The sequence below is a fragment of the Polistes dominula genome, unplaced genomic scaffold (assembly GCF_049000335.1).
Source record: "Polistes dominula isolate Pdom_NZ unplaced genomic scaffold, Pdom_raw_medaka contig_79, whole genome shotgun sequence".
Lineage (NCBI taxonomy): Eukaryota > Metazoa > Arthropoda > Insecta > Hymenoptera > Vespidae > Polistes > Polistes dominula.
The window spans coordinates 398,258-412,998 of NW_028300916.1; the positions used below are offsets into that span (position 1 = coordinate 398,258).

Sequence of the window (14,741 nt, forward strand, 5' to 3'; positions counted from 1 at the left end):
CTTGTTCAAACAAACGCAACTGAAAGCATTGATCTAATTTCTTTTTTTAATGTGCCATAATTGCAAGAGATGCCGTTGAGATGCATGAACAGAATCTAAATGTTGTATAACTAATGACGCTAATGCTTGACCATCTGAATCTGTTCCACCTACTGCACCACTTTCAATACTTCCTCCTTCTCCACCTGACGTCGACATACCTAAAGAAAGCAAATATTCTTTAATTAATATAATCATTGAGTGTAGCATGCATATTAGAATGTAAAATGTATATTACTGTCGAATTTTTGAAGCAAACGTTGAGCAACAACTTCTAGTTCTTCAACAGGAATTTTCAAAATTTTCTTTTTCATTTCATTATGAAGGTCAATACCATGTTTAGCACCTCCAACGTCATCAGCAAAATCATTACGACTAAAATCTTCTTGTAAATCATCCAACCTATCTAAAAGATCAGCAGCTTGCCAAGTAAAGTCTTCTACAGCTAGTCTTGTTTCGATCCACTGACCATGATCATACTCTAACGAGCCATCCAAATCAGATGTCAGTTGAGAGGGATCTATAACTTTTGTGAGAGCTTCTAAACTAATTGTATTGATCTGAAATTATTAGAAAACATTAATCCGAACAATTTCTTATATCTTATATTAGATATAAACAGCACATGTGTATAAAATAAATGATTGTAGAAATTTACACAAAATTGGATATTTACTTTGTACATATCTTCAAACATTTTGTTTGTGCACTTAAAATGTTTATAACGATGCATGCAATATTACTTTCTCTACATGAATGCATGGAATGCTCAAATTAATAATAGATATATTATCAAAGACAAAATTCCAAAAATTTCATGAAAATTATGAAAATTTCTATTTTTCTCTCTTACTTACCTCGAAATTATATTTTTTCTGTTTAGCTAATGATGTCCTTTGCTTCTGCCAAAAATTTTCTGGCTTTATGATGAGTGCGACATAGACCGATCGATGAAAGTATTCGTGTAATACCTTAAATGATAATAAAAAGAAATCAATTAGTTTGTTAAATATTTTTACATTTAACCCATTAGCATCATGACTAGAATTAGTCTTCCTTGCTCAAACATCCGAGACATAAAACTTACGACTGACCGGTATCACCGTTCAAGTGCTCACAGATAGAAAAACAAATGCTTCTTATGCGGATTATTCCGCGCTCGGTGATAGTGGACAGTCCCGGGTTCGCGGATTATTCCGCTCTTGGTGATAGTAGACAGTCGCAACTCGCGGAATATTCCGCGCAATGATGCAAATGGGTTAATATGCATATGTACATAGACACAAAAACGAATATTTAATTATACCAAATATATATGCGTCTACATATACTATCTAAGAGATTTATTAATTTAAATAAAAATTTAAATGTCATAAAAAAACCTTTAAAATTGTTTTCACAGAATCCCAAGTAGCACCACGCATATCCACTATCACAGTAAATCTTAGATCTCTGGTTTCATCGTCAGGAACGGCTAAAAGGTATTGCAATAAACGACGATAGTCCTCTGGTTTAGCACGTTCTCTTCTCGGAGTTGTTGGGAAAACAATAACTGGACCTCCTCTACGGTCTCGTCCACCTGGTAGTATAGCCAAACGTTCTTGAAGTAGGGGTAGAACTTCTGCTGCCCTTGTGCCATCCATTGTGTTAAGTATATATATTTATATATAGTTTGCTTATGATCTATACAAAAATATATTCACATTAAATGTGTTGTAGAATAATTTGTAAGTTAAGATTATAAAATAATCATATAATAATGTATGATTTAATGACAACAAATAATAACAAATAACGTATATATATATAAGTTAGTGTATTGTATTAATACACTAATGTACTAACTATAAATGAAAATAATCATAAATCTTACATTAGAAATAGAAATTGAACTGTTTAAATAAAAAACTATCAATCACTTTTTAATCAAAATAAACATTCATGATAGACATAATTTAAAGAAATATTTGGAAAGATAAAATCGTAGAAAAGTTATATGTAAAAAAGGATTATACACGTGTCTTATATAGTGCTTTTAAAAAAGCAAATAAAACAATAAACAATGTCTAACGTAAGGATGAATAAACCTACAGTTAAAGAATAAGGAACTGTCAATGTGATATAAATTAATTACATTTAAATTTACTTATAAGATAATAGTCTTAGTTTGTCAAACGAATTCTACAAGGCAGCGGCCATATCGCGTTAGACTTGCTACGTATTGTACAATTTTATGTGTATATGACTCGCGCGCGCGCGCGCGCGAGCGTTCCTATGTGTGTATGATGTGTGATATATGTATATGCATATGATGTGTCTGCTGCTGCTGTTTCTTTCTCTTTCTCTCTTTTAATGACCGTTGCAGCGATTTGCGATGGTACGTACCGTTGTTCATGAAGCGCGTCATTGGTCATCACGCAGGTTAGATGTCAAAATGAAATAAAACTTTACTTAATAAACGTACCTATCTAATTTTCAGTCAGAGATTCGCAGGATTAAACTTTCTTTCCTTCTTCGGTGAAGTACCTGCATTCCATCGAAGAAAGATCTTATGGCTTCTGCACATATTTATGGCGAATCATCAGCTCTCATACGAAATCATGCTTTAATGACTGCATCGATAATGCACTAACGTTAAACCGTGCCATCTTTAATTTATTTCATCAAGTTCAATTTTGAAATCCTACTTTTTATTTCATACGAAATAATATCCACGCGATTTCCAAATTACACTAAGTTCTCTCGTCTGTATTGACGCCTCGCAGGCGGCAGCACGATCTTTTAATTTTTATACAATACAAAATCCATGAATAACGAAGATTAATTTAGGTAACCAACTGTGATATAACACATACGCACCCCTATTCTTCCACTGTATTTCGGTCACGGCTTAACCCAGTAATGACACTCGCGTAAGACGTCTTTAATGTCACGATATTGAAAATTTGTGACCTTGAAAAGGTCCACCATATTCCTTGCAATATACATATTATACCATATATTTATTGTCCGCATGCGCGTACGTTTACACCACTACTTTATTGTTTACTTTCATATATACAATTGTTAAAATATAATATAAATGAAAAAGCAATAATGAGTATAGCGGCAATAAAAAAGTTTCTTTTATGTTATCCCTTAATAATAAAAAAAATAGTAAGATAAACATGAATTGGTACTTTTCTTTCTGCATCCTAACCAATAACGAACCCCGTCATTCCTTATTCGACCAATTGTAACATCGCAAGGATATGCAGCTAGTCGAGTGCAACACTTGCATTGCATGAATTTCGACCAATGGCACGATAAGCATTTCGATTATCGACCGGTAGATTATTAAACAGTTTTCCTTTTTTATCCATTTAAATATCAAATTTTGTAAAAAGTGTCTATTAAACAATTTTATTAGCTAAGCTCTTTTATAGCATTAAAAATCTATAGCCAAAGTCATACGTTAAGCGTTTTCATTTTATTTTATTTCACATAATTTTACGTAATGATCAAAATTCATGATATTATCAAAACATACAGAAGTTCATAGACGTTCACAAGTCCCGTTTTTATTGAACTAGATTTATCCGAGTTACAACCGGGACCACCAGTGGGCGATACTAGATACTAAATGCGAAAAAAGTACAATATTATCAAAGAAAGGTACAATACTATCAAAGAACGGTACAATATTTATGAAATTTATCAAAGTATGCAATTATTTGCTTGCTAAATTACATACTAGGTATGTAATGTTAGTAAAAATATTCATTAAAAATATTTAAAGTTGTCTAAATAAAACAGTAATTGTATAGGCAGACTCAATAAGGAGTAACATGAAAAATAAATCAGTTTTTTACCATTCTATGCAATGAAAAACTTTTTAAACTATTAAAATCAAAACAATAACGTTAGAAATAAAATTATTAAATAATTTAATACTCCTCATTTTCGTTGATGTTGTCTCGTTGAATGTGTGTGATAGAAGGCGAATACGAGGTACGTTACTACGTAATCTTGGTACAGGAGACCTTGGGAGTTTCGAACGCTTGGCTAATATACCTATGTTATCGACTGTTTACGTTTTGTAGTCGACTCGAGAAATATCTGGAAATATTAAACATAGACATTTATAATAGCCTATATGTAGAGTGTATTGTTTTTTTATTCTTCCTCTCCCTCACTCTCACTTCTTCTCACTCCTTCTCACTCACTCTCAATCTCTCTCACCCTTTCTGTAGTATTTCTATATGCCAAATGTACTTAAAAGAAAATATGCTCACCTCGACGTATATAGAGAAGATAAAAAAAGTTACCACAAGTTTAAAAGGTTAGATATATGAATTCGTGGTGTAACACTCCTCATGCTCAGAAAGCTTAAAAAAAGTAAAATATGGAAACACTTACGTATAAAAATTTTGCATGTAGCTATCATTTAATATATAACATTCGTTATATATAACATGATATGTAACAGGAAGGTGTACGTTAGATAATTAATTGAAACAATTACCTGAAATTAACGGGATAACAAAATTCGCTGCAACAAGTATACAGATGACAGATTAAAAAATTCGAAAGATTCGTCACATTGAAGTGCATAAAAATGGCGCATAAAAAAGGCGCGTAAAAACGGCGCGAATATACTGCGCGATCATATTGCGCAGTACTTCTTTTTTCCACTTATAATGAAGAAAAATTTCGAATGATTAAATATACGATATAGGAGCATAAAAATTGTCGAAATATACTCAAACAAATCAAAATTAATCCTTATATTCTTTATATATTGTAATAGGAAAGTGTGAACCTTACCAAATACTTTTTAATTACCTGATCTTAACGGGACGATGACACTCCGATCTAATCTCCACGAACGACACCAAGAAAGTAAAGAAAACGGACGGTAGATTGGCTTTGATTGGCTAATTCATTTTTTGGAATTTTTTGAAAATGAAATGACCAATCACAGCTTCCGCCACGAACTGAATCTGCCTATCTTTATAACTCCGATATTCAAACTACATTTGATAATTTATTTATTAAATAAATTAAAAATCATTTCTATTTTTCTAATAAATGTACACACATAACTTATAAATATTCTAAAAATAATGAATAGAATAAAGACAATGTAGACAGTAAGAAAACTTTGTCATTTCACACAAAAGAATACTATCGTATAGAAAAGAATTGTGGATATAAAAATGCCCAATATGAAATGCAGCATATGAAAGAATAAATTCCCAAAATCTGTATCGATAAAGAATCCTTACAATTTAAATACTTTTAAAGATGCATAAGATGTTGCAATTATGCAAAAGATGCATAAAATATTTAATAACTTTAACTTTTAATTATGTCAATTCTCATAGATTATTAAATTATTTCTTTTTACTTTAGTTACTTTACTTTAAATTATTACTTTTTAGTTTTAATGTGTGCCCTGCCTTTAGAAATGATTTACAGGAAATATTGTAATATATTTTTTTTTATTTTTTTTATTTAAAATAATGATTCCCTTTCGGAATACATGAGGTGCGTCGACCCGTTTTAATATAATACCTCTTTACAAATATACATTTTTACAAATACACCTATACACAAGTGCACCTTTATTAACTTCTTCTTGCTACCACATCCTCTTAACACCGCTCTCTCCTCCTACATAATTCCTTCATCCATTCCATTCCCTTTCCCTCCTCTCCCATCAACACTTCTATCCTCTCTTCCGTTTCCGAATAGTTACATTCCCTCATCACATGCATTCCTGTCTCTTTCTCTATCCCACACAATCTGCACATAATCTTCTCATCCTCTTTTATCCAGTATCTGCTTCCCCTCCATTCATTCCCTAATCTGAATCTTGCCATCATTTTCAATTTTTTCCCTTTACTTTTTTCTTGCAGATATTTTGGTATCCCTTCTGTTCTCCATCTTCCATATTCCCTGTTGTACTTTGATTCTTCTATCCTTTTATCCCTTTCCTTTCTTTCCTCTTCTACCACTTTATTTCTCCATATCTCTGCCACATTCTGTCCATTATCATCTCTTGCCTCTGCTTCCCATCTGTTTAGACCTGCTCTTTCATACATTTTTTTCCTCAATCTACCCATTCTCGTTTCCTCCCATTTCTCTCTATCCATCTCTCTCCTGCAATGGAAATATTGTAATATAATCTTTAGTATGTTTCAGCTTTTCAGACTTTTTATTTAATTTTATTTTATACATCGTCATCCTAAGGGTAGGAGACCCATAGTGCATTCATCGTGCATTCATCAAAGTAAGTATATTTTTCTATTAAATAATTCCTCTAAAAATTTAATGCTTTTCTGTAATAGTAGTGATATTAATAGTATTGTTTTTTATTTCTGTTTTAGATTCCAATCATGCGCGAAGCAATATGTGCAGTGTTTATGGTGGTATCATCAAACTGCGTGCAATGCAGTCTTTGAATTCGTTGTAGATTCAGTGATCGGGCGAGTAATAAGTTAAAATCAAACGCGAATTAGAGTCAGTGTTGTTCATCTTATCATAAAATTTCAGTTTAGCGATAAGAAACTCATTTATAGTTTCTTATTTTCGTTTATACCGCGTTTTTAGATTCACGCGAGATGCATCACCATGGTGCAATAGAGCTGCATCTTCTTGGAATGCATTGTAAGTACTCATTTGTATTTACATTTTATTCGATTTTATTTTATATAATTTTGGATAATATTTCAGATAACTTATCGTTTTGTTCTATTTTATTTTACAGATATAACCATGGATTCTCTTCCTTTCAAAGATGTTGGATGAATTCTTCGATGGATCTTTGATGGAACTTCGATAGATCTTCTTCAATGGCAAATCGAGTATCGTCTTCCATCGTCAGACTGCAATACTTGCTGCGAAGTAGGAGTGTTTTGAATCGCAAAATTTCTTAAACCGTGAGTTTTTATTTAAGGTCCCTCCAGTGTTCAATCATGCCGTGGATGAAAGGTCCTAATTGGCACGAGTTACTGGTTGTAATTATTTAAATAAATTATTGACGAGCACATGAGTAATTCCTTTTTAGGAGTTACTCATGAAAATTGTATATTTTATTGTATGTTTTATTATTAGTTTAGGATAGGTTTTCTTGTCTCATCGGTTAAATTCATTTAATTAATAATGCAATTAATAAATGCACTCTCTTTTTTATTACGTGTTTTGTTCGTGGTCAATAGTGATGAAATTCAGCATTAATTTACTCGTTTTCGTTCAGAAAAGCATGTAATAAATGTCTTACATGCATTGTTTCGTACATAGTTTATTTAATAGAGATTAATTTTGATATATCGATATTTCGATATTTTAAATAAATGAGCAGGAAGACAAACTCATTCGCGACGAATAGACTTTGGCAGTTAAGTGGCGGCTTAAAGCCCAGTTCTTTCAATAGAACAGTCAACTTAATGAAAGGAGTCGTCCGAGGTTTTGTGTGAAATTTTTTTGATAATAATAATTTTGAATTAAATATATTAAAAAATTTTTAAAGTTATTATTTATGAAGTAACTTGTAGAGTCCTTAGTCGCTTAGATGAATTTTTATTCAAATGTATTTATGTGTTTATGTCTTAATCATATTTTTTAGATCAGGATTTTCAGCTTCTAATATACTATCTCCCGTTTCTCCCCCCCCCATACTTTCTGCGTTCTCATCTATGCGTGTGCCCAGGTGTTACACGTATGGGTGAGAAACAGTTAGCGTGGGTTTAGTTTTAGTTTTTTCCCCTATTAGCGGCTGTTATTGTGCTAGTGATTGCACGATGTACTTTACACCTGTGTGTGCATATTAGGTAGTGTATACTCTACATCATTTCGCGATATTTTTTTATTTATTTAATATATCATTAACTACTCAAAGCACTACTATTATTTTTATATTTAAATTAAATATTTCTAATTCGTTTAATAATAGTTTTACATAGTAGAGTTACTGCATTTATTTGTGAAAACTTTGATATACTTGTATATTACTAGTATGCATATTTATATACTAGTGTATACTTGTATTTTTGCTTTAGTTTTTTATGCAATAATTATTAGCCTTGGCAGACGATTACAGCAAAAAGTATGTATACCCATTAGCATATAAGTTTTAAAATGTGGTTGAACTAGGGTTTCGGAGGTGCCCCGAGGCATGCTCTCTAGTTTAGGCTTTTTCACCCTGGTGGTATGTGTGAGAACCGTGGAGTGAGTGGGTGGGTATGTAAGTTTTTTCGTAAAATGGGTTAAAATATGAGTAATAGGTAGGCAGGTAGCATACTTCTCTGAATGAATGTGAAAACTTTAATTTTAAGTAGGTAGGATCCAGGAAAGGCATTAGACTTCTTGCTTCCACTCCGGAGTGGAAATTCCGCCTCCTGGTTTATACAGAATTGTTACAAAATTTTATCACCTCATTCTATTATGCTTGATTTGTTAATTTATTTTGTGACTATTCTGTGATCTTTATTATGTATCATGATTCAAAGGTATTTGTAACTATTTGAAAGATTCATTTCTACTTCGATTTTATCTCGAACGAGATAGAGTCGAATCAAATTCGCAAATTCTTTGATGCATTTGATACTTAGTTTTAAGTATTTCAGGATTAGCACTACGCACTATCGCGACTTCCTCTTATAGCTAGAAATATTTGATATGATTAAATATAATGAATTACTGAAATGAAGGTATTGCAAGAAAATGCATTACATTTATTGCACTATTTATTTCAATTCGATTTTATTACTCGACGTTAAAGGTGCGAAGTGTTATTAGGTCATCGAGGGAAATTATTATCTGCTCGGACATTCAATTAAATGTGCTCGTTTATGATCAGTGAATTCTAAGTTCATTGATGGTCTACGAGTTAGAAAAATGAACGAAAATAGTAAATTAATTTTTTAATAATTGAGAATTAGAATCGTAATAAAATACGAGCTAATTTGCAAAAGTAGTATAAAAGATCTTATCTTGCTTACACGTAGAAAATATCCAAATGCAGTTTTCAAGGAATGAAGAAAGAAGGGGCTAAAAGCCGAAGAGGCCCCCACTTAATTGTGACTGAAGAGGGCAACTACAGGCTACTGAATTATTATTTTCAAAGGTTCAATATCATATTCGAACCTTTCGAGAATGGTTCTTTAGTAATATTTTATATTTTATTCTATTATTTCTTTGCTCGTCATTAATTTATAGTTGTAATTGGAGATGATGGACCATTCCATCTCCTTGAGACACAAAATTCGTGTCTATATCGTCAAAAAGATGCATATGTGTTTAGTTAGTTCGAGTCAAATATTTGAAAATTTTTGCATTATTAAATTTTGACGTTTAAATAATTTTCGGTAAATATTAAAGTAATTTCTTTTTTCTTGCTTCGTCCTTAAGATTTTTTTACTGCGATCGTATTTTATTAAAATTATAAAACTGCGATGCGGAGGATCTTTCTATTAAAATTAAGAGCTCATATTGGGTGAGAATTCTTTTAAGGTGTCTAGGAACCCATTTTTGCGTGGCACTTGAAAAAAAAAAATAAGTCATTTTTTTGACCCACCCTAATATTTAACTATGCTTCAAAAATTAATTTTTTTTAATTACGAATACTTAAACACATACACACACACATTAAACTACTTATATTATACATTGCAAATTGTATATCAAGAGATTGTAGGTAAAGTTATTTAAAAAATGATTTTTTAGAGAAATATACTTATGTTTAAAGTTTCGATTTGTAAATAGTGGTCCGGTATGTATCATTTTCTAGAAGTACGTCGGTTATACGATAGATTTTTATTTTACCGAGCTTCGATATTAGTAGATTTCTGTTTTTGATTTTTGAATTTTCCTCTTTTTTCGTTTTCATATAATTGTGAATAAAAGTGTCGAAAACAGTGTTTACACCTTTGAACATGTCAGGTAAATTTTTAAATCAATTGTAACGAACAAAGTATTAGTTTGAAGATAACGCTTCTAAAGAGGGGGTAACAGCTAGTTTAAATTTGAAGAAAAAAATATTTTCTTACCCATAAATTATTTTCTAAAAAATATTAATACAGTAAACAAAAACAAACAAAACTATACTTCTCTTAATGATCAGTAATTAAAATTTCAAATAATATTCAATATCTGTAATATATTTTTGTCCAGGAGTGTACATACATTTACGATTAGAGTAAAAGTTCTAGATAGAAAGGTACCTTGCTCGAATGGCTTATATGTATGTATGTTTGCGCTTGCGTTTCTCGACATTTCTCTTCTCCCACTATTTCCACCCTATTCTCTATTTCATGAGGGAGTACCACATCGTTTATGTATAGATGTACGTACGTCCGTTAAAAGGAGAGATAGTTAACGACGAGTATGAGAAACGTTTGACAGGTCTGATAGTCAGTGATAATGCTCTTCCCAATTGATGTTAATCTTAAGTGAATCAGTTTTGTTCATTGATCGTGCTGAGACTGGCTTGGCATTATTTGATATTCTTGCTTATGAACAGACAGACTGCGAGAGTCAGAAGCGAATTCAATGAATCGTTCTTCTCTTACTTCGACCAGTTAGAAAGGGTGGAAAGTGGAGTGGATGCGGTAAAGAAAAAAGGGGGAAGGGTTCGTCGAAATTAAATTCTAGAAAATGTAGCATTAACGTAAAAAAAAAGAAAAAAAAAAGTTGAAAAAAAAAAACGAAGACGTTTCGTTATCGAAGACGATTAAAAAAAAAGGGTTACGTGTGGTTATTCGCGAATGCTCTCGATTTGTTACATTCGTTAAGGAGGGGTGGTGCGGTGGTGGTGGATGATCAGGATGTTGATCGAGGACGAAAGAAGGAGGAGGAGAAGAGAAGCTACGACGTTGACAACGAAAAGAACGCGTGCGTGTTTTAAATACGGACAGGGATGCCGCAACGCAATATCAACTTGTTTAGCAATTTTCCTGATCGTTTTGATGACGGTCAGCGAGCTTGTCGATGCGAAGCAATTAGGTTTGTCGAGTTTCGTCCTAATGTTTTTTTTCTTATTTTTTGACACCTTTTTTCGATCTATATTTTTGATATTACCGTTTTCTCAGACAAACTTATTTTACAAGAAGGATGCACGTTGGAAGGACTGCATCCACTTCTCATCGTTACTTACAAAAATATCACCATATCGGTAAGATTTTGTTCTTTTTTTTCTCTTCGTTTATTTTAGATATTAATATCTATATTGGTAAGAGTGTAATGTTGTTTATAATTATCATAGACATAAATATATCAAAGGAATATTATTTTCATAGGTAGACAAAATTACGGTACCTCATAGAGAACGCGTTATGGTGAGGTGTCGTGAACTTGGAAAATACAAGTTAATCGGTGATCCATCGTTACATTGTCGTAATGCAACGTGGAATGGGAAATTACCGTCTTGCGTGCCTACAACAGCTATTTCCAATTATACCGGTGAGATAACTCGAATCTCTTTAGATTAAAATTAAATTAAAGCGAAACATTTTGTACATCGACTAATTCACACTCCTCTTGTTATTCGAGGAGATCCAGAAGACGTTCCACCGACGATTGTTTTCGGATTACCAGCAGGTTCAGCTGCTATCGAACCCACTGGTACACTTGCAGTATTTCCTGGAAGCATACTTCATTTGGAGTGTCTTTTTGCTAGACGATTAGGTAATCCAGAATGGACCTGGACGTCGACTTATCGTCAATATTTAACGGGTCAGAAATTTTAAAATATAATTTTTTTTTTCTAAAAAGAATCAAAATATTATATTATATTAGGTCTACCGGTAAGTTTTGTCCGTTGCGACAAACACTGGTTCAATTTTTCATCTCTAAGCATAAGACATTTTTTAAAAATGCAATATACAAATTGTCATCACGTCGTGGTAAGAAGTTATAAATAATGACAATTGATAAATATTAATCAATTAAAGAGATATGAAAATTTATTACTTTTGTTCTATTCTAAAAATGGACAGTACTTTCCGGTAGATTTAATATGTAATAATAATTAATATATATTATTATTATTATAATATATATTAAATTATGATTATATTCATTGATTAATTAGGATGGGCGATCGCTGCTAAAGAGAGAGATTGGAAGTATCGATTGTCAATTTATTACGCTAAAGTTCAGGATTCTGGAGTATACACGTGTTCAACCCCACGAGGTCTAGCAAATTCTATAAAAGTTCACGTCGTTGGTAAGATTTGAATTCAAAAATGAATCGTTGAATTAATTTCAATCTAAAATATCGATTTGAAATCTATCTTTTCGTCTGTTAGACGTCCAGTGTCCAGTAATAAGTTTAACAGAGGGACCGTTGATCGGTAAAATCGAGGGTGCACGAATGGGTCATAGTGCTAATTTCGAATGTCCCCTTGGATATAGATTAGATGGTGCTTCGATGATAACGTGTCAGTATAACGGTGAGCAATTGGTTCTAAAAATGTTTTCAAGAGAAATTTCGATGCGAACAATGGTAGATGGCCGAGGAGTGTTAATGACCACGCGACAGGGCTGCAGTACTGTAATTAAAAAGTTATCAGAAAAGATATTTTATATTTATATATACGAGTATATTCGGTACTTCGCGTTAACCTCTTCAAGACCTTTGACATTTCATTTAAATCCTGTAGAAAATCTATATCCACTTTTAAAACTGTTACAAGGATAAATCTCAAATTTAATAGCAAATTTGGATGGAATTTTGTAACCAGAAAAAAAAAACAAAAAGAAAAATAAAATGTAAATAATGGTTTATTATCTTTTTTATTTGTCATAAGTAAAATTAAAAAAAAAAAGAAAAAAATGAAAATATACTTGTTATGAACGAGTTAAAAACGTAATTTTGAAGAGGTTAAAGTCATAGGTCATACACCATTATTTCATACATTGAAATGTAAAGGACTATACTATAATCCTGTCGAGCGGCCGAATGCGAATTGTATAAGGCGTCGAAATAATTCGATCGTAGGAAAGAGTTAAGCGAAGACTCCCGTCGTCGTGCGATATATTCCAGGAATGTGGTCAGGAGATAAACCACGTTGCGAGGCAATAACCTGTCCACGGATAGATCTTCCCAGTGATACTTGGTTACAACTACTAGAGCACAACAATAGTTTTGGAGGCAGGGCTGTATTCGCTTGTATGTGGGGTCATAAATTAATGGGATCTCAGAGCATCAAGTGCGAAGGGAATGGCATGTGGAACGGTACCATGCCAAACTGTTTGGGTAAATTTTTTACCTTTGATTTCACTTTTTTCAATTCTGACCAATAAAATTGGATCTAACAATAAGCACAAGATTCTGATTCAAACACGACTTTTGTTACTTGTCGCTTTTTCGTTGCATTCCATTTCAAAAATCACTCCCATTCTAAACAAATTTTCACTTTAAAAAAAAAAACAATTGATTTTAATTGATTAATTATATTTCCAGAGATCACGTGTCCGTCGCCATCGTTACCACGAAGTGGTCAAATTGTCGATCAAATGTTACAATCTAATCGTAGAAAACATCATCGTAATCGTATCTATAAGGTCGGAGCTCTCGTTAAATTTGCCTGTTTACCTGGTCATCAATTGATAGGTGAAGCGTCTGTAATTTGCACCGAAAATGGCACCTGGTCGCATCAATCACCAGTTTGTAAGTTTCGTTGTGAATCGTTTCATTTTGCTTCATTGATAATAATATTTTCTTGTTTCTTTTAGCTATCATGTTAGTAAATTTACATTTCAATTTTTATCATTATCTTATCATTTGATACGAACCCCTTGTTTACTTTGTTATATCTTCGAGAGATACTTTCAATTTTATTTATCTATACTTGATTTTATAATAAATGATAAGTACACGGTATAGGGTTCTTCAAATTTTATTGGTTTAGAGAAAATATATTTATTAGAATATTTTGTTTATTTTTTCGATGAATTACTGTGTCTTAAGTTTGGTGATAATATTTTATTTGTCTGTATCGGTAATTTAAATTTGATTACTCAAAATAATCTCTCTTTAGAGATTAAAATTGCTTATAAAAAAAAGAAAACTTGATTACTAGAATGTTTATTAATTAAAAAAAAAAAAAAAAAAAAAAACACAACAAATAAGAAAGAGAAAAGCCATAGTTTAAAACATTTTAGGTAAAGTAAGATGTCCATATCCTGGTGATCCTCCGCATGGTCGAATTTCACCGTTGAAATTTTGGTATACACCTGGAGATAATATACAAGTTTGTATATCGAAAATTACATATTTTATTCTCTAACATTTTATATCTTTTCTCGAAAATTTGAAAAAAGATCGGGTAGAAAAAAAATTACAATATTTAGGTATATGTAGCAAAATTTAATTATACAGGTGACATGCTCTCCCGGTTACGTCACACCTTTAGAACCTGTCAGAAAGCCTACCTGTCGAGAAAATGGAATATGGAGTGCACCACCACCACCATGTCGTTCATACAAAGATGTTTGATCTATAACCGCGACATTGGATTTCTTTCGACGATCGATCGAAGACACAAAAAGAAGAAAAAAGGAAATAAAATAAGAAAAAAAAAAAAAAATCGACCTGATTTTCATACGAAAGTAATATCGCTTACTTATCTGCACCGATCGTAACCCTTTTTATCCATTTGGATAAAAAACATTTAGAAAGCGTCCCGTAATAATGCGACGCGTTTAAATAAATATAA

The 14,741-nt window shown here is 32.0% G+C and overlaps 2 protein-coding genes and 1 long non-coding RNA gene across 3 annotated transcripts; 1 reads left to right on the forward strand and 2 right to left on the reverse strand.

Moving 5' to 3' along the window:
- Positions 1 to 33: 33 nt before the first annotated feature.
- Positions 34 to 3,108, reverse strand: LOC149033060 (rho guanine nucleotide exchange factor trio-like). Its single transcript, XM_089170637.1, has 5 exons — positions 2,504 to 3,108; positions 1,422 to 1,722; positions 897 to 1,010; positions 278 to 599; positions 34 to 200 (listed from the first exon to the last, which is right to left on the reverse strand). The coding sequence occupies exons 2-5, from the start codon at positions 1,680 to 1,682 to the stop codon at positions 34 to 36; spliced, it is 864 nt and encodes a 287-aa protein (XP_089026763.1). The 5' UTR covers positions 1,683 to 1,722; positions 2,504 to 3,108.
- A 282-nt stretch (positions 3,109 to 3,390) lies between these two features.
- On the reverse strand, positions 3,391 to 4,887 carry LOC149033061 (uncharacterized). Its single transcript, XR_016176065.1, has 3 exons — positions 4,544 to 4,887; positions 4,314 to 4,406; positions 3,391 to 4,137 (listed from the first exon to the last, which is right to left on the reverse strand). It is a non-coding gene; the product is annotated as an uncharacterized LOC149033061 (long non-coding RNA).
- A 5,462-nt stretch (positions 4,888 to 10,349) lies between these two features.
- On the forward strand, positions 10,350 to 14,612 carry hig (locomotion-related protein hikaru genki). Its single transcript, XM_015335633.2, has 10 exons — positions 10,350 to 11,025; positions 11,112 to 11,194; positions 11,319 to 11,481; positions 11,581 to 11,754; positions 12,113 to 12,247; positions 12,330 to 12,473; positions 13,067 to 13,279; positions 13,487 to 13,693; positions 14,188 to 14,276; positions 14,405 to 14,612. Exons 1-10 carry the CDS (start codon positions 10,839 to 10,841, stop codon positions 14,519 to 14,521), a joined length of 1,512 nt encoding a protein of 503 aa, XP_015191119.1. The 5' UTR covers positions 10,350 to 10,838; the 3' UTR covers positions 14,522 to 14,612.
- The last annotated feature ends 129 nt before the right edge of the window (positions 14,613 to 14,741 follow it).